The sequence below is a fragment of the Lynx canadensis genome, chromosome B4, assembly GCF_007474595.2.
Source record: "Lynx canadensis isolate LIC74 chromosome B4, mLynCan4.pri.v2, whole genome shotgun sequence".
Taxonomy (NCBI): Eukaryota; Metazoa; Chordata; class Mammalia; order Carnivora; family Felidae; genus Lynx; species Lynx canadensis.
The window spans coordinates 81,835,484-81,855,566 of NC_044309.1; the positions used below are offsets into that span (position 1 = coordinate 81,835,484).

A 20,083-nucleotide genomic window follows, 5' to 3' on the forward strand; every position below is an offset into this window, starting at 1 on the left:
GAAGACATTACCTGTGAGAGGCCCACACAGAAGAGAACAGAGAAAAAGTTATTCTCCCTTATATTAAGTTCCTTTCTTCCCCTGATCTGTTTCTCATGTCAGACATGGCAATACGACTCAAACCCAAGAAGTCCTGCTCTTATTCATGTCTTCCTTCCTATAGCTCTCACCAGTACAGAAACTTCTAGCCTTCTATCTTCAGAAGTTCCTAGGAGTTGGAGTAGGGGGAAGGGCATTTTGGGGTGATGGTGGAGAAAAAGAACGATCCCATGGTTCTCAGAGAACCATAAAAAGGCACAGATTTATAGCTGAGAAAGGTAGTTCCCTCCACATCTTTTATAGACTCTCTCATTAAGAGCTTCCAGGTATGCAGAGAATGTCACAGCTTCAGGACAGGGAAAAGAGGACTGGAGTCAGCTAACTATATCTGGATCCTAGATCAGCTACACTAGGGCGAGTGGGGGATAGAAAGGAAAGGTACTTGGATCTTAGATAATGAATTCCAAGCCTGGATGCTTTTAAAGGGACTTACTCTGTTAAGATTTGAATTATTAAAAAAGGCAGGCATCCTGAATTTTCATACACTCAAAAAGTATGCAAGGAATGACTACAATGAGACAGGAAGAGGAGGATTTGGTGATCAGGTTTGGAGATGAACGACTTCTGACCAACATAAGAACAGCTGCTGGAATTGGATGAAAAAGGTTATTAAAAAATCCATTTAGGGGCACCTGGGAGGTGCAGTCAGGTAAGCGTCCCACTTCGGCTCAGGTCACATGATCTCACTGTTCTTGAGTTCAAGGCCCACATTGGGCTCTGCACTGACAGCTCAGAGCCTGGAGTCTGCTTCAGATTCTGTGTCTCCTCCTCTCTCTGCCACTACCCTGCTCACACTGTCTTTCTCTCTCCCAAAAACAAACGTTAAAAAATTTTTTTAACAAAGATGATGATGAAGAGACAAAGTGAAGAAAACTTCTGAAGGACCCAGTGCTCTATTCCTATACCTATTTCTTACTTTTCCCATCCTTGGGTAGAAAACCCTTACTGAATCTATAGTCTCTCTCAAGCTACAAAACAACTAATTTTCTGTGGTTCTGTTTTCAAATGAAGTAAGAGACACAGTAAAGAGAGGAAAAGTTGGCCTCAAGATCAGGGCCTGGAGAAAAGAAAAGGAAGGCAAACAGAACAGGCCAGAAGGAAGAGAGGGAAGGAAAAGTTTAACCAGTGTTCCCTTTTGTTCACCTCTCCAAAGTCTCAAATTGGGGCAATTTTCACAATAAATAGGCAATCTTTGGATCTGCTCTCCAAGGCATAGTTTTTTTAAAGCATCTAAACTTAGGTCCCCATCCTACTCAGCTACCAAAGAGGCATTGTGGAAGGAGATTCTTGTTAGGAAGGAATTCAAACCATTACTTTTCTATTAACCACAAAACCAGGAGGGTTTTCAGTAGAAACTGAAATAAGGAATTACACCACAGCAACACAGGATCTGATCAAGGTATGAAAGTCTTCACGTAAGGTGCCAGGCATTTAAGTTTTATTCTAAAAAACAAAACAAAAAAAAACAAAAACTAACCTTACAGAGATGTCTAGAAATAAAGAGTAAGAGGAGAAACCCTATACCAACATATCCAAAAAAGATTAAGTAGGATGTCTCAAATCTAGGTGAAACATCAAATACAAACAAGTAGCCTGCTTAGAGCCAAACCTAAGTAAGAGGCTTAGCAAGGAAAAGGAGTTTTAGTAATATCTAAGAAACACAACCACTAAAACTGTACACTTCTGTAACAGAAGACAACAAATTAGCACAGGATTTGATTAGATAGAATGTAGAAGCTTCCAGGGGGGCCTGGCTGGAAGAGCATGCTTTTGATCTCCAGATCTATCTTGAGTTCACTGAGCCCCAAGCTGGGTGTAGAGATTACATACATACATACATAAACAAACAAACTTAAAAAAAAAAAAAGTAGAGGCCTCCAGTCCACTGCTTCCTAATGACCTAGATAACAATTCTTAACACCTCTGACCATCTTCTGTCTTGCTTTGAATCCCTACACTTTCTTCTAGCTCTGAGGGGTAACTGACCCATCTCCTTTCCTGAACTGCATAACCAGTAGGGTTCCACATATTGGCTCTGACTGAAACCAGATAGTATCATACCAGGTCACTCTTGAAAATAGGGTCCTGCTGGTCTCCTTAATAGGGACACGGAACTCCATTCCCTAACAGACTATCAATCATCAGCCCTTGTATTTATATCCTTTGCACCCCCTAAAACTCAGGGTTCCCCCATGTTCTACTCCTGTGGGTCACGCCAACCTGCCAAAGCAAAGAGTCAGGGTGAAACTTGGCCTCTTCATAGAGGATAAAGAATAAAAGGATGCTTGTGAGTATGAGAGAAGGGAATAAATAGGCTTAAAGGGACAGACTCAAATCCTTTTCCTTATTCTCTTTTGTAAAGGATAAAGGCCTTATGGCTAATTTCCTGTAATATTTGCCCCTGAAGCTCCCCCTTATCTAGTCTAATCTGGCCCCAAGAACTCAAAGGAGCATCTGATAAAACGCATTGTTTTCTTTTCTATTTGTTTTTTATTAACAAGCAAAATAATAATTAAAAAACAACACAAGAACAACAACCTTAAAGTTGGAACAGCAATGAGTCAAATTGCTGCTGAAGTTCCTGGATGTACCCGGGGTACATGCTCTCTCACTGTGAGGCAGGACCTAGGCACATGACTGTGCATTTATATATATGACCAAGAAAAGTCAGAGAGATGGAAACCACTGGAGAACAGAAAGCATTAAGAGCTTTTCATCAGGCAATCCCAAAGCGCTCTGCCCTTTTCCTCTTCTTTGCCTGTAAGGAAGAAGCAAGAAGAAAAAAATTAGATTGCAAGACAACAGTGGCCTGGGTTCCTGGCTGCTTTAATCCAAACTCACATGAGCTATCACAAGGTTCAAGAAGGAGGGAAGACCCAGGCTTAAGCTTGCTAGCCAGAGATTTCATTCCTGAATCTCTCTAGTTATCCAGTTAGAGCTGGGAAGGTCTGGTGGGAAAGGAGGGGAGAAGACTGTAGGGAGTGGGGAGTAGGGAGTGGGGGGAAGAGGAAGAAGAGAATAGTGTAGAAAAATAGATTCCTGAAGGAGAGGGCCACTCAGCCTTATATCAAGTTAGTCTGGAAACAATGGACTCTTAACAGGCTGGAGAGTATTCTAGTCAGTGGGGAGATGACAGATCTCACAGGAAAAGAGTTTTGACCAATGCTATTTTTTCATAGAGAAAGTGAGGAGGATGCCCTTCTGGGCATTAAGCCCCAACCACCAGCTATTCGGTAAGCCTCCAAATCCACAGAGGACACATAAATCTACAATGCTAACAGAATAACTGGGAGGGAAGTGAGTCCTTAATATGAATCTCCTTAAGGGAGTCAGTACTGGAGAGAGGCACAAAATGAGGAGTGGGGGAGAAGGTGATAAAGATGTTTTTGTTCTGGGAGTGACTCACAAACAGCACTGAGTCTTTCATCCTCACTCCAACTACTGCCTCCAGCAGAGGGGACTTTTTTTTTTTCATTCCATCCACACAGGAAGTTTAATTTAGATTAAAAAGAAGAGTGTAATGGGGCGCCTGGGTGTCTCAGTTGGTTGAGTGACCGACTTTGGTTCAGGTCATGATCTCACGGTTTGTGAGTTCGAGCCCCACATCGGGCTCTGTGCTGACAGCTCGGAGCCTGGAGCCTGCTTCAGATTCTGTGTCTCAGTCTCTCTGTCCCTCCCCCACTCATGCTCTGTCTCTGTCTCAGAAATAAACATTAAAAAAAAAAAAAAAGAAGAGTGTATAGAGGGGTGCCTGGGTGGCTCAGGCAGTTAAGCACCTGACTCTTGATTTTGGCTCAGGTCATGATCTTGCGGGTTGGGAGTTTGAGCCTTGCATCGGGCTCTGCACTAACAGTGCGGAGCCTGCTTGAGATTCTCTCTCTCCCTCTCTCTCTGCCCTTCCCGCTCTCTCTCTCTCAAAATAAATAAATAAACTTAAAAAAAGAAAAAAAAAAAAGAGTATATAAGCCCAGCCCATTTTACCTGGATGACTGACACAATTCTTTGGAATCAAATAAAAGTTACCTGATTCATGTAAACTCCATCAACCTCTGATGTTACTACTGCTTTACATGCACTGACTCTCCCAACAAAAGCCACTATTCCTTGGCAAGCAACAAAATCCTCATGTGCCTTATCTTGGAGAAGTCAAATGTACCACCTTAGTGAACACCACTAGTTCAACAGTTTCCTTGGCAAAGAGGGAGTAGTTTTACTACAATTAAAACAAGCCTTTAAGGGGGCACCTGGGTGGCTCAGTCGGTTAGGCGTCCGACTTCAGCTCAGGTCATGATCTCACAGCCAGTGAGTTCAGGTCCCGCAACGGGCTCTGTGCTGACAGCTCAGAGCCTGGAGCCTGCTTCAGATTCTGTGTCTCCCGCTCTCTCTGCTCCTCCCCCACTCACACGCGCTCGCTCTCACTCTCTCGGTCTCTCAAAGATGGATAAATGTTAAAAACAAAACAAAACAAAAAAACAAGCCTTTAAGTTTACTACTGCTCATTCTGGCGAGTCAGTAATTAAGCTGATATTTATAACAGGTAATGCTTTATTCTGAGGCACCTGGGTGGCTCAGTTGGGTGAGCGTCAACTTGGGCTCAGGTCATGATCTCACGGTTTGTGAGTTTGAGCCCATCAGGCTCTCTGCTGTCAGTGCAGAGCCCACTTTGGATCCTCTGTCCCTGCCTCTCTCTGTACCTCCCCTGCTTGTACTCTCTCTCTCAAAACTAAATCAACATTAAAAAAAAAACAAAAAAACAAAAAACAAAAAAATAGGTAATGCTTTATTCTAAATTAGTAGCACAAAGAATACAAACTTCTTCAAGTTTCTTCCTAAAAGAGATGTAAACTTATCAGATTGTAAAATTTTCAGGGTTTATTTACAAGACTGACTGTGATATTTATTTATTTTTAATGTTGATTTAGTTTTGAGAGAGCACAAGCAGAGGAGGGGCAGAGAGAGGGAGAGAGAAGATATGAAGCAGGCTCTGCACTGGCAGGCTGACAGCACACAAGCCTGATATGGGGCCTGAACTTGCCAGCCTTGAGATTACCTGAGCTGAAGTCAGACACTCAACCAACTGAGACACCCAGGCACCCCAAGACTGACTCTGATATTTATTCATAAAAAGACTTTGTAAGATTTTGAATGTGTTAGGTAATAGATATTCAAAGGTCATTTCCAGGGCTGCCTGGCTGGCTCAGTTGGTAGAGCATGCAGCTCTTGATCTTAGGGTCATGAGTTTAAGCCCTATGTTGGGCATACAGCCTACTTTAAAACAAAACAAAACAAAACAATAAAGTCCATCTCCAGAGGTAGATGGAAAGAGGTAAATGTGGATTAAAGGAAGAAAGAACATTGCAAATTCTTTACCACCCAAGAAGTTTCTAGAATTCTAAACATATTATTTCAACAGTTCTTTATGTAAACCTCAGGTGATACTTGGTCTCCATTATAAATACCTTTTTTTTTTTTTTTTAAATAATTTCTATGCTCAAGGTAGAGCTGGAACTCATGATCTGAGATCAAGAGTCCCATGCTCTACTGAGCCAGGACCCCCCTTATTGATACTCTTAAATTTAAATTTAAACCAAATCAATATTGTCTGTCGAAGCTCTGAGTAGTTTTGCCAGTGCTCAGGGTCTCAGCTAACTCAGTGAGTTACTCCGGTGGATAAACACAAGTCTTTAAAAAACAAACAACAGAGGCCCCCTGGGTGGCACAATTGGTTAAGCACCCTGACTCTTGATCTTGACTCAGCTCATGATCTCACAGTTCGTGAGTTCAGTGCAGAGCCTGCTTGGGATATTCTCTTTCTCTTTCTCTCTCTCTCTCTCTCTCTCTCTCTCTCTCTCTCTCTCTGCCCCTCTCATGCACTCTCTCAAAATAAATAAATAAATAAACTTAAAAAAAAATTAAAAACAAAAAAAACTATAAATAAAGTGGTAAGAACAAGAAGTCTCATTTGAGTCCACTGACCAGAGGGGAGTTAGGTACAACTAGTGTCTGAGTTGGATACGGTCTTCACTAAATAATCAAAGAAATACGCCAAGCACATAATCAAACACATTATTACTTACTAAATATAATATGATAGGCTTTGTGTCAAGCATTTTACATAGAATCATCCCTTTTTACATAGAATAATTTCATGCTTAAAATACCACTCCGAGGTAGGTATTATCTCTACTTCCCAGATGATGAAACTGAGGCTCAGAAAAGTGCCATAACTTGTAAGTAATACCAAGTGGCAAAAACACTTTTCAAATCCAAGCTTCTGTGATTCCAAATCTTGTGCTCCTTTCTAGGCTAATTGGCTTTAACACCGAATTAAATGTACTGATGGAATTCAGTGTGGCCACTTTATCCAAACAGATATCAAGCAAAGAACAAAAAATCTTATTACTTGGGCACTTAAGTAGTATGCTGAGGAAGGGGCACCTGGGTGGCTCATTAGGTTGACTGTCCAACTCTAGATTTCAGCTAAGGTCATGATCTCATGGTTCATGGGTTCGAACCCTGCATTGGGCTCTACGCTGGCAGTGTGAAGCCTGCTTGGGATTCTCTCTCTCCCTCCCTCTCTGCCCCTGCCTCTCAAAATAAATAAACTTAAAAAAAAAAAAAAAAAAAAAAAAAAAAAAAAAAAAAAAAAGGCCAGGGAGGGGCACCTGACTCTTGGTCTCAGGGTGGTGAGTTTGAGCCCCAAGTTGGGTGTGGAGCCTACTTAAAAAAAAAAAAAAAAAAAAAAAAAAAGGTAGTAGTAGTAGTAGTAGTAGTAGTAGGATGGGGAAATAATGTTTCTTCACTCTCACTTCCTTTCAAGGGCTCTATGAAGCAGTCTAGGTATATTTTACCTCTGTATCCTCTGTGGTTCCTGTTCCAGCCGAACTTGTGACAATCCCAAATCGCTCCTTCCTCTTTTTCAGTTTCTCATCATCTTCAGACTGTTCAGGGACAAAGAAGAGGATTGAAACAAGTGAGCTTCCACTCACAAGACAAAAGAGAATGAAATTATAACTTAATGGTCACAATATGCCAGCCAATCTTGCACTAAGAACTAAGTTATCACACAAACAGAAAAAAAACAGGAAACTGAACAAGCAAGCATACAGTATGCCATCCCTAAGAATGACAAAAAAATTAATTTTAAGTAGGGCCTCAATATTCATAAGACACGTGGAGTCAAGAAAACAAACAAAATACCCATACAACAAATTTCTGTGAAAAAACTTCTGTAATTCAGACATATGGAACACTGAGGCTTCAGTAACACCTAAGGACAAAAGGTTAGTAGGAGACACCCAAACTATTTGTTGAACACTGCTTACAAGTTCCATTTACTTGCCAAGGATTAGAAAGGAAAGACACCAGAATGATGTTTCTGAAGAACATACAAAGAAAGCCAAGCATTATGAATGCCCAGCAAAGTCACAGAAGGCTCTGAATAGTTTGAAATGATTTTGAAAAAAGGGGCGTCAAGAAATTAGCTGCAGTCATCTAAGAGAAAAGATGCTCTGGACCTTTCCCAAGCTTCTAAGAGATTTATGATATCTGACCTATAACTGGAGAGAATATTACAGCTAGTATGCATTAGAGCTGGTCATTCTCCTACAGCTATTTTAATGACTGAGCTAATGTTCACATCTAACACTGTTCAATGTTAAGAGGCTCATATATATTCTCATCAGGACCTAAACCCTGCCAATTTATTTACCCCACTTTAAACAGTTATTTTCGGGGCACCTGGCTGGCTTGGTGTATCCAACTCTTGATCTCAAGGCTGTAAATTCGAGCCCCACGTTGAATATAAAGATTATTTAAAACTAAAATCTTAAAACAAAAACAAAACAAAATTATTTTCTTTTTCACCTTCCCCCCCACACCCAATCACCAATAATCAAAACCACAGCCCTGGGATTAGTAAACATATAAAATCAGGGATGCCTGGGTGGCTCAGTCGGTTAAGCGTCCGACTTCAGCTCAGGTCACGATCTCGCGGTCTGTGAGTTCGAGCCCTGCATCGGGCTCTGGGTTGATGGCTCAGAGTCTGCAGCCTGCTTCCGATTCTGTGTCTCCCTCTCTCTCTGCCCCTCCCCTGTTCATGCTCTGTCTCTGTCTCAAAAATAAATAAACTTAAAAAAAAAATTTAAAAAGAAAAAAAAAACATAAAATCAGATGGGCTCCCTGGGTGTTCTTCCATCCAGAAGGATTTTAAAGAATTTGGCACACATCTAGACAAAGATCCTATCCTCTCCGTATATCTCATGAGACCCTCTACTCCATACATACATACGCACCCTCACCAAGGGCTAGGACAGTTTCTTTGACTTTATTTACAAAAGGTAACCAATATAAGGTCAAGTCAATAGTTCAAACAAACTTTCGAACATACTTCTGTGTGATGCTCCTGAGCTAATTTTTTTTTTTTTAAACCCCAGAGAGTTCATATCCTGCAGTCTGAAAGTAGGTTGTATAAGACAGTCAAAAGAAAGGCAATCAAGAGATCTACAGAAACACATTAATTTTTTTAAATTTTATTTTTGAGAGAGACAGAGACAGCATGAAAGAGAGAGGGAGAGAGAGAATCTCAAGCAGGCTCCACTCTGTCAGCACAGAGCCCGATGCTGCGCTCGAACTCACAAAACCACGAGATCACGACCTGAGCCAAAACCAAGAGTCGGACTCTTGAATGACTGAGCCACCCAGGTGCCCAAGAAACACAGGAATTTTTTAAAACCTCTAACTCTCATCCCCAAGGAGTTGCCTTTGTTCCTATGACCACAGAAGCCACCACTTTGGCCAAAAACAGGGCAGCTATCCAACCTTCTGCGTTTAATTTGTTTAACTAGTCCAGTTCTCCGAACACAGTAGGCAGGAATACTTTCTTGGTCTTACTTTGGTTCTTTCAGCTTGAGAAGCATGTTTATTTTCTCCCTTTTGCTGTACCTGCCTTCTAGTAAGTTAGAAAGAAGTCAAGAGGGGTGCCTGAATGGCTCAGTCAGTTAAGCACCTGACTCGATTTCAGCTCAAGTCATAATCTCTTCGGTTCATGAGTTCAAGCCCCACATCAGGCTCCGCACGGACAGTGCAGAGCCTGGTTGGGATTCTTGCTCTCTTCCCCTCCTGTGCACGGTCTCTCTCTCTCTCAAAATAAATAAATAAACTTAAAAAAAGAAAGAAAAAGAAAGGAGCCAAGAAAGGTTGGTGGCTATGAAAGACTGAAGTATCCAACACACACAAGGTCTCACTTAATCATAGTGTATTACTAAGAAAAAAATATTGCCTACATAGTTTTTCTTTTTCTGCCTTTTTCATTATAACCATCAGCAAGTCCATAGTGGGCACATAATTGATGCAATCTAAACTACTGTAAAACACTGAGCCAGGTTTGAAGAAAAAAAGTATTCTTGTTTGTAATAATCATAAATTAAAATAATGATATTACTGTCACTAACATCTGAGTGCGTACTATATGCCAGGTATTGTATGAAGTTCTTTACATGCAGTTATCTCATTTACTTTTTTTTTTTTTTAGTAGGCTTCAAACCCAGCATGGAGCCCAGTGCAGGGCTTGAACTCACACACAACCCTGATATCAAGACCTGAGCGGATATCAAGAGTTGGATGCTTAACTGAGTCACCCAGGCACCCTTACTTTTAAAATTAATTAATTTTTTTAGTAACTCTACTCCTAACATGGGGCCTGAACTCAAGACCCCAAGACCAAGAGCTGCATGCTCTTCCAACTGAGCCAGCCAGGCACCCCTCATTTACTTCCTATAATAATCTCAAACACGGTAAGTTTGTACTAAATAGGTATGTACTATTACATACATAGTAAGCACTATGACTAAATTCATTTCATAGATAAGAAAACTAAGACTTGGAGAAATTAAGTAACCTGACCAAAGTCTCACAAATAGTAAGTGGCAGAGCCAGGAATGGAACCCAGGACATTTTACTCAACCCACTTTCCTAACTTTACCATTTCCTCAGGTATCTCACATAAGCATTTCTTTGGAAGAACAGTAGCAGAATGGAAGAACTGCTTAATTCCTAAAGGAAGATGGATTACTAGGACCCTTAGCTAAAGGTAGTTGTAAACTACTTCAACAATTTCCATATCAAATAACCTGGGTCAATGCTAGGATCCCATCCTCTTTTCTACCATAACATATGCCTCCACACTGTAACTAACTAGGGATCTAGGGAAAGGACTCCAGTTCGTAATCTTATACTAAAGATTTTCTCAACTGAATTTGTTTCTAATTTTGCCTAACTGGCTACTCCATCTGTTGAACTGTAATAAAAGAATTAGGAAGGTTTCCAATGAACACAGCTCTCATATATTTTTCCTTACCAAAGTCACTAGGAAAAGTTTTCTTGATTTCATCTACCACCATTTAGATAAAAGTAAGATAAAAATGGAGCACTCAAAATGAGAATCTCTATAGAATATTCTAGATGAAAGCTCTCAATTTCATGAAGTCTCCAGGCCAAGCACGGTATTAGGGGTAATAAAAGGAGCATCCACACCCGTCATGAGGAAAGGCAAGACTAGATCGTATATTGCTGAACTATCACTATATACTTATTTTCATTCAATTCAGAGGTAGGGGTACTTTTAGCATGTTCAAATTACAGACAGGGAGATGGTACTTTTGAAACACAGCCCTTCTCCACCCCCCCCCCCAGTGCAAACCCTGGGGCCACTCCCTTCACAAATCTCATCACAAAGCCTATGTCTATTTAGAATGTGTGGGACAGCCTTTCCTCTGGTTCTCTATTTTGCTACATCCTGAAATGGGGATTTTCACTTCCAAATTAAATTTCCTGTGCTTCCTTTTGAACTAAGAGGTGAGGAAAGACTGAGGGAGGAAAAGAAAGGAGAGGGGGCACACTTCTCTAGCCACTAAGTCTAGGGTCAGAGAGTTCTCCATGAGCTTCCCTTTTTAATCAGACCTTTGGTATCTACTGGAGATCCAGGCAGAGCATCTGCTGCAAATCTACCAGGGGCTCTAGGGGGAAAAAAAAACAATACAGATCCCCCACCTCCCACCCCCTACAAACAGCCTGCCCACCCCTCACCCGCAGAGACCAGTGAGGGTTTTATTTATTTTGTGCATGCCTGCCCTTCCCTCCCCACCCAGAGCCCCTCAGCTCCCCTCCTAAAGCCTCTTTCCTCCTTGCCCTGCAGGGAAAGTGCACAACAGGCCCAGTAAATCAACACAGTTCTAATGATCTCTCTCACTTGACCCTTCTAGCGTGACGGTGTCGCATGGAAACAAACGTACAATAAACTTCACTCCATCTTTAGCTCCTTGCTGACAGGTTTTGATTCATGGGATGGTGAGACCCATCTGAGGGAAATTACCTCGATCAAAACGCATCTCTCTCTGCATTCATCAGGCCAATACTCCCTCAGGCCATGCTCAAGTGCACAAATGGGGTTGTGCATCTGCAGGCAGCACTGACCCCTCTAGCTCAGTGTCATATGCATTTGCAAACCTTTCCCTTGATTCTCCCCCCACTTCCCTCCCGCAAACCTTCAACCACTAACAAATCCTTTTTTTTTTCCCATGTATGCTCCTGTGTGGGAAGAATAGTGCTGGAATCTAAAGTGCCCTTATTTCTTATCAAGTGGAAACTCCTCAAAACATACAACTTGTATCCAAAACCAGAAAAGGAACCTGTCCTTACTGACTAAACACAGGCATTGGATGTTCAGATTGATCCATATACTTCACTTGCCCCATCCTCAAGACTTAAAGAGCAAGCCAACTGACTGATAGCCAGTAATTTCAGCATACATAATCCTTCTATCTCCCAATAACTACCTTGTCTTTCTTTTTAAAAGCTTGTTGATAAAAATAAGAAAGAGAGTTGTGCAAAAGATGAGAGAGCCCATATACAAAACACAGGACAGAAAGCAAGGTATATATTTAAAAAGCCAAATATCCCCATGAATCACTATCAATGTATTTTCCATCATGGAATAAGATAGTTCTAAACTGAGCTCTTCAGACAAATTCTTCAACTTTCCAAATTCACTTTTCTTGTTTCCCTTTCATATTTGGAAAATCCTCAGGCAACGTAAAGAAAACAATGCCTTCTAGAAAGAAAAGACTGAGACATTCAAGACTACCCTGAGATATAAATTACATGTGTGAAAGCACTTGTATATAGGGACTATTATGTAAATATTCAATAAATGATAGCTATTATTTCTACTGCAATCTTCCTCCTGGTCTTTGAAACAAAGTCTGAGACCACCAACAAAATTCCGAAGATAATAATACCATTTATTTATCTTCTACATTAGAAGCAAAGTCATCAAAAGTAGGTAAGGGGGCTCCTGGGTGGCTCAGTCAGTTAAGCATCTGACTCTTGATTTTATCTCAAGTTATGATCTCACAGTTTGTGAGTTCGAGCCCCATGTGGGGCTGTGCACTGACAGTGCGGGGACTGCTTGAGATTCTGTCTCTCTCTCTCCCTCAAAATTAAAAAAAAAAAAAAAAGTAGGTAAGAATCTTGGGGTGCCTGCCTGGTTCAGTCTGAAGACCATGCAATTCTTGATGTCAGGACCATGAATTCAAGTCCCAAGTTGTGTACAGAGATTACTTAAGCGAATAAATAAAAACTTAAAACAAAAAAAGTAGGGACACATGGGTGACTCAGTTGGTTAAGCATCCAACTTCAGCTCAGATCATGATCTCAGTTTGTGAGTTCAAGTCCCGCGTTGGGCTCTGTGCTGACAGCTCAGAGCCTGGAACCTGCTTCAGATTCTGTGTTTCCCTCTTTCTGTTCCTCCCACTACTCACACTCTGACTCTTTCTCTCAAACATAAACATTAAAAAAAAAAAAAAGTAGGTAAGAATCAGACCCATTACCAAGACAACAAAGAAATTCCCTTTGTCTGCAAAGTGAATGAATATTTGGAATGATGAGTAGATTTAGGGTTAAAGTGTGGCAGAGTAAGTAATGAGACAAAACCAGTCTTCTCCAACAAGTATTATTAACCATCTTCTTCTGAGACCCTAAAAAAAAATTTATGCTGCCAGGCTTTACTGATTTCATTAAATCTAGCAATTACTGACAACACCAAAAATATCTAGATAATATCCAAGGGAACAGAGCAAGGATCCAAACTCTAACTCTGTAGACCCAATCTTAGGTTCGAACTATAAAGGCCCCTGAAGAATTGCTTTCACTGAATTACAGACATCAGTTTCCACTGATAGTTTGGAGCCTAATGTGGGTCTTGAACTCACAAACCATCATGACCTGAGCTGAAATCAAGAACTGGAATCTGGGCACCTGGGTGGCTCAGTCAGTTAAGCGGCCAACTTCGGCTCAGGTCATGATCTTGCAGTCTGTGAGTTCGAGCCCCGCGTCGGGCTCTGTGCTGACAGCTCAGAGCCTGGAGCCTGTTTCAGATTCTGTGTCTCCCTCTCTCTGACACTCCCCCATTCATGCTCTGTCTCTGTCTCAAAAATAAATAAACGTTATAAAAAAAAAATTTTTTTTTTAAAGAATTGGAATCGGGGAACCTGGGTGGCTCAGTCGGTTAAGCGTCTGACTTCAGCTCAGGTCATGATCTCACAGTCCGTGAGTTCAAGCCCCGCATGGGGCTCTGTGCTGACAGCTCAGAGCCTGGAGCCTGCTTTGGATTCTGTGTCTCCCTCTCTCTCTCTGCCCCTCCCCTGCTCATGCTCTGTCTGTATCTCAAAAATAAATAAAAACATTAAAAAAAAATAAAAAAAAGAACTGGAATCAACTGAGTCACCCAGGCATTCCTCCATCAACATTTTAAATAATACCACAAAATTAATCCATTCATCCACTAGTCATTCAAATATCTACTTAGTGTCTAGGTTAGGCACTGTTCTGGCATTGGGAACAGAGATGAGTAAGACAAAGATCCTTAACCTCATGGGACTTATGAATTTACGACTGAGTTCTGGTAAAGATGTATACTATTGTTTATTATATTACTGCATTATGAGGACCCATCGGGAAATTTTCTTTCTGGTCCCCAGATGTAAAATAATTATGCTTTTGCTGATCAACTTGTAAGTTTTTACCTTCTGAACCCTGTGAATCACTGGAAACACTCTGTGTTTTTTCCTATTGATAGCTATAAAATTTGGAGCCAAATGTATGGTCTGTCTCTGGTAAGTGGTTTTGATAATATTTCTATTAGCCAGAAGTATTAAGGTGAGAGAGAAGTATTAAGGTGAGATCTAGAGACAGTGATCCACTACCCAGATCCCTAGACAGAAGCTTAGAAGATGAAGTAAAGTTAGTCACAGGGTTGCTGCTGGTGCCTTAAGAACTTACTCCTCTCGGGGAACCTGGGTGGTTCAGTCGATTGAGCATCCAACTTCGGCTCAGGTCATGACCTCATGGTTTGTGAGTTTGGTCTCACTGCTGTCAGTGCAGAGCCTTCTTCAGATCCTCTGTCCCCCTCTCTCTGTCCCTCCCCTGCTTGCGCTCTCTCAAAAATAAACATTTAAAAAAAAAAAAAAGAACTTATTCCTCTCTAAATATAATGGGATTAATTAGAAAACACTTCAGTGCCCCCAAGAAGGAAAAAGAGAGGGAAAGGAAGTACCAGGTTATTACTAGATATATTAAGGGCTCTTGTCAATGGTTTGCATGGCATATATATACTATAGCCAGGAATTAAGTCCTAAACGGAAGATCAGCTGCAACAATCAGCAGCCTGAAATTCACAGACGCTTTCTAAAGTGATTGTTTCTTTCTATGGCAAAGGGTAGCAAGAATATCCAAGATGGAGTAGATTCTAGCTTTGTTATCTTCCAAACCCAATCTGCATCTTCAAGATACAATCTTGTTACCAATGCCATCCTGAATCATCAAAAGAAACTAGGAGTGGCTTGCTGGCTCAGTTGGTAGAGCATGCAACTCTTGATCTACAGGTTGTAAATTCAAGCCCCATTCTGGGTACAGAGATTACTTAAAAAAATAAAATACTGGGGCACCTGGGTGGCCTCAGTTGGTTACACGTCCAACTCTTGATTTTGGCTCAGGTCGTGATCCTAGGGTTGTGGGATCAAGCCCCACACGGGGCTCCACACTGAGCATGGAGCCTGCTTAAGATTCTCTCTCTCTATATATGCTAATTTGGATGTAAATTTAAAAAAATAAAATTAAAAAAAAGACTTTAACCATCAAACATGTCTTAATAAACTAAGACTTTCTCTTAAACCTAAATTTTCCTTTTGTTAAGAATAAAATGAAACTACCCTCCCAAAAAGATTCTCTCTCTCTCAAAAATAAAATAATGAAGTAAAATAAAAACATATATACACACACACACACGTATTTTAGAGAGAGAGACAGAACGAGCAGAGGAGGGACAGAGGGAGAGAAACAATCTTAGGCAGGCTCCACGCCCAGTGCAGGACCCAAAGAGGGGCTTGATCTCACAACACAGTGAGATCATGACCTGAGCCGAAAGCAAGAGTTGGATGCCTAACAGACTGAGCCACCCAGGTGCCCCCAAAAATAAAATCTTAAGGGGCGCCTGGGTGGCGCAGTCGGTTAAGCGTCCGACTTCAGCCAGGTCACGATCTCGCGGTCCATGAGTTCGAGCCCCGCGTCGGGCTCTGGGCTGATGGCTCGGAGCCTGGAGCCTGTTTCCGATTCTGTGTCTCCCTCTCTCTCTGCCCCTCCGCCGTTCATGCTCTGTCTCTCTCTGTCCCAAAAAAAATAAATAAAAAGCGTTGAAAAAAAAAATTAAAAAAAAAATAAAATAAAATCTTAGAAGAAGAAGAAGAAACAGAAACAGAAACAACAACAACAACAACAACAACAACAACAACAACTAGGAGAAACAAAACAGCGACCCAAATGTAACCAAGACTTTTTTAGGGAACTGTAATCCCAAAACACAAAACAAAAGTATTTACTGAATTTAAATGTAAGATATCCTCACTACTGGGGTGCCTAGGTGGCTCAGTCAGTTGAACAACCGACTTCGGCTCAGGTCATGATTTCATGGTTTGTGAGTTCCAGCCCCATGTCGGGCTCTGTGCTGACAGCTGAGAGCCTGGAGCCTGCTTTGGATTCTGTGTCTCCCTCTCTCTCTGCCCCTCCCCCACTCGTGCTCTGTCTCTCCCTGTCTCCAAAATAAACATTAAAAAAAAAAAAAAAAAAAAAAAGATATCCTCACTATTCTCAGAGGAGACCAAATGAATTAACCAAGCCAGACATTTTCCCTGGTCAGTGCAACAGCTCATCACTCATCATCCCTCCTTATACCATGTTTGAGAAGCAGAAATTTCAATCTAAACAATTCAGTCAGAGATATCCTTATAAGCAGAAAAAGACACTTCAGGGAAGCTCAGGTACTACTATGAGTTGGAGCAGGCTGCTCTCCTAGAACTGTTTTAATGACAGCTATTCTTCACATTCAACACTCTTCAATGTAAGAGTCTCCTATATATTTCCATCACGACATAAACTCTGCCATTTTATTTACCTCACTTTAACAGTTATTTTCTCAGAAGTCTTTTGCCTGGAATGGTAGAACAGAGACTAAGAGCGAGCCAAGATGGGTTGCATTTCAAAAATAACAAATAACTGTCCCCTTTTGTAAATGAATTATCATACAAAAATGTTAATAGTTCTCAGGCCAGTCTGATTTTCCAAGGGAATGTAAGGTAAGAGTCAGGCAAAAAGAAAAGGAAGAGCTTTATGGGCACTTTCCTGACTCTCACCGCCACGTGACTAATGTCAGGATGAAAAGCAGAGGCTGGGGGCTTTCAAGCGATGGTAGATTAATAATGACATGGCCTTGACTTCCCAGAGGTAAAGGTTATGAAACACTCCAGGGTAAGTGGGCTTCCAATTTCATACTCTCAGAGTGAATGACAGCAACTGATGGTTTTTCTCTCAGAAACACTGCAATGCTTCAACACACAGCTGTCACCTCCCTGTCCGTTTCTGAAATTCATCTGAACATGTTTATTCCTGAGCCTGCTTATGCCAGTCAGACCACAGAACATAAGGTGGTCCTAAACACTAATGCACAGAAGCTAACTAAAAAAGACAAAGGTGAAGGGCTGGACTAGCAAAGGGTATGCCATTTTAGCACATAATAATAGAGACACTCCCCACACTCCCACACACATAACAAAAAATACACTTCCCAATACAACCATCTTACCTACTCTAAAAACTTTTCAACTGTGAGATCAGAATCAACTTTCTAGGGCCAAGAGGATGCCAGGAAATTTAAAGCTACATGAGATTTAGAGACCACCAGGAACTGTATCTCCTCCTATCTTCCCAGGATTTGAAGTCCCCAAACACAGCTCAGAACCAAACACTCTTCTGAGTCACGAGCTCCCATCACTTTTTCTCTTTATCTAAATCAAGTTCCTTCCCCAACCCCCACTCCTCTCCAACCCCAGAGGAGGTCGTCTCGGTCTTGATCTAGCTGATTGTAGGACAAAGCAAGGCAGGTGGAGGAAATGAAGGCTTCACACTTGAGACCCCCGGAAACCAAGTTTCTATTAAAAGTCCCCACCCTCCCTCCCTTAAAAGCCAGGAAGCTGCTGCTTTTAAGGATAAGTGATGCAGAGCTTGGCAGAAATGTCAAGAAGTCAGTAGAGGGAAGCTAAAAACTTTGAGGGGAAGTAAACGTGGTCTTAACCAAATATACAGAGAACGAAGGATGATAGTTACCTGAGCATTCAGAAATTAGAATGGGCACTAGGAAAGCAGATTCTTCTCACCTGTAATATACACACACACACGCGCGCGCACACACACACACAGACGTATTTTAATGTTAAGAGCTACGCCCAACATGGAGCTCGAACTCACAACCCAAGTCACATGCTCTACCAACTGAGATAGCTAGGCACCCCATCTGCAATATTTTAAAATGCAGATTTCGGGGCGCCTGGGTGGCTCAGTCGGTTGAGCGACCAACTTCGGCTCAGGTCATGATCTCGCAGTCCGTGAGTTCGAGCCCCGTGTCGGGCTCTGTGCTGACAGCTCAGAGCCTGGAGCCTGTTTCAGATTCTGTGTCTCCCTCTCTCTGACCCTCCCCTGTTCATGCTCTGTCTCTCCCTGTCTCAAAAATAAGTAAAACGTTAAAAAAAAAAATTAAAAAATAAAATAAAATAAAATGCAGATTTCTGGGGCGCCTGGGTGGCTCAGTTGGTTGAGCGTCTGATTCTTGATTTTGGCTCCAGTCGTGGGATAAAGCCCCACGTTGGTCTCCGTGCTGAGCATGGAGCCTGCTCAAGATTCTCTTTCTCTCCCTCCCTCTGCCCCTCTCACCTGCTGGCATGCTCTCTCTTGCTCTCTAAAATAATAAAACAAAACGCAGATTTCTGGCTTCAATCCAACCTAATAAACCTGAATCTCAAAACGAAGAGCTTACTTAGGGAAATGTATTTTAAAAAGGGTCCCCTGGTGAGCCTTATGTGCAGCTACAGCTATGAATAATTGCAAATGGCTTTGAGAAAACAGAGACCAAAATTACAAAAAAAAAAAAAAAAAAAAAAAAAAATCTCACCAAGTCCAAACAAGGCTGCTGCTTGACTCCAATTTTTCCCCAAAAGCGTCAGGCCTTCTAAAAAAGTTTACACTTCCTACAAACAGGGTATCTCAGCTGTAGGGATGTGAAAGGCAAAAGAAAACTATGAAGAAATCACAGCTGGCTCTAAGGAGCACACCTGTCTTGCTTCCTTTGTAGAATTCAAGCAGAACACAGAAACTCTTTTGCAAGAGGAGCTCAATACAAGGAAAACATGCCAAAACAAGATCAGGGAAGACTTCAGGTATGTGGGGGAAAGAGGGAGGCAACTAGGTTCAAGTACACAAAAGTATTTTTTTTCTGCAGAATTGATACAGAGGGTGAGGGGGAATATCAGTAGAGAGCAGACATGAGAACAGATAGAATTTGTCTTAGTGCTCATGTGCTTTGCTTGTTATTTAGAGAACCAAAGAAGTCCATTACATGAAGGCTCTCATAGCTCTTTTCACTTCCGGCTGCACTTCCTCAACTACCTCATACCTAAGCATGAACATGGTAGTGAAAATGCTGTAACTTCCTCCTCTACTCTATACCTCAATGAACTCCTCACCTGATACTTTCTAAAATCCAGAAAGCAAGCACTATAAACATAATATCTTTCTCAGGAACACATCTTCACTGCTAGAGATTTAAAGATTCAATATTTGACATGAATTCCAAGTGTAGAACATCCTGAAAATACATTTCAATTTCTGACCTAAGAATCTGCTCTAGCAATGAGAAGGTAAAATTTGGTTAAAATACTATTTAAAAAAATGTGAGAAAAGAGTAACAAAGGAAAGGAGGGGAGGGAAGGAGCTAACATTTTCTAAACCTTAACAAGACACCTCAGATTTTATTTATTTATTTTAATATTTATTTTGAGAGAGATAGAGACAGTGTAAGCAGGGGAGAGGCAGAGAGAAAGAGAAAGAGAAAATTCCAATCCCAAACAGGCTCCACACTGTCAGCACAGAGCCCAACACGGGGCTCAATCCCATCAACTGTGAGATCAGGACCTGAGCTGAAACCAAAAGTCGGATGTCCAACCGACTGAGCCACCCAGGCACCCCCAACACCTCAGGTTTTATTAAGAACAGGAGGGACTTTTCGTGGTGCCTCACTGGCTCAGTCAGTACAACACGAGACTCTTGATCTTGGGATTGTAAATTCAAGCCCCAGGTTGGGTGTACAGATTACTTAAAAAAAAAAAAAAAATCTTAAAAAACAAAAAACAGGGCCTTTGCTAGTTTGCAAACATCACCACCAAATATCCCCCCATAAGATATCTCCCAATCTGACACCCTGGCTCATCCCCATCCCTATCTCCAAAATATACAGCATCAGCTATCAGGCCTGAAAAGTAATTCTATTATTCCAGTGAATACCTAAGAAAATGAACTGTCATATAATTATTAAACTTTATTTGAA

General features: G+C 41.4%; 1 protein-coding gene across 2 annotated transcripts in view; it reads right to left on the reverse strand.

Moving 5' to 3' along the window:
- Positions 1-20,083, reverse strand: part of LOC115519108 (SAP domain containing ribonucleoprotein) — a 55,874-nt gene that overhangs the window by 3,347 nt on the left and 32,444 nt on the right. The window contains exons 10-11 of one of the 2 annotated variants that reach the window (XR_003970400.1): positions 6,951-7,040; positions 2,638-2,857 (exon numbers count right to left, since the gene is read on the reverse strand). Coding sequence is in view for 1 of the 2 variants with exons in the window: in XM_030322852.1 (XP_030178712.1) it covers positions 2,816-2,857; positions 6,951-7,040 (132 nt within the window). In the remaining variant the exon portion in view is untranslated. Of the gene's footprint in view, positions 1-2,574; positions 2,858-6,950; positions 7,041-20,083 lie in introns of those variants that run through there. The other variant, XM_030322852.1, reaches the window with a different exon arrangement.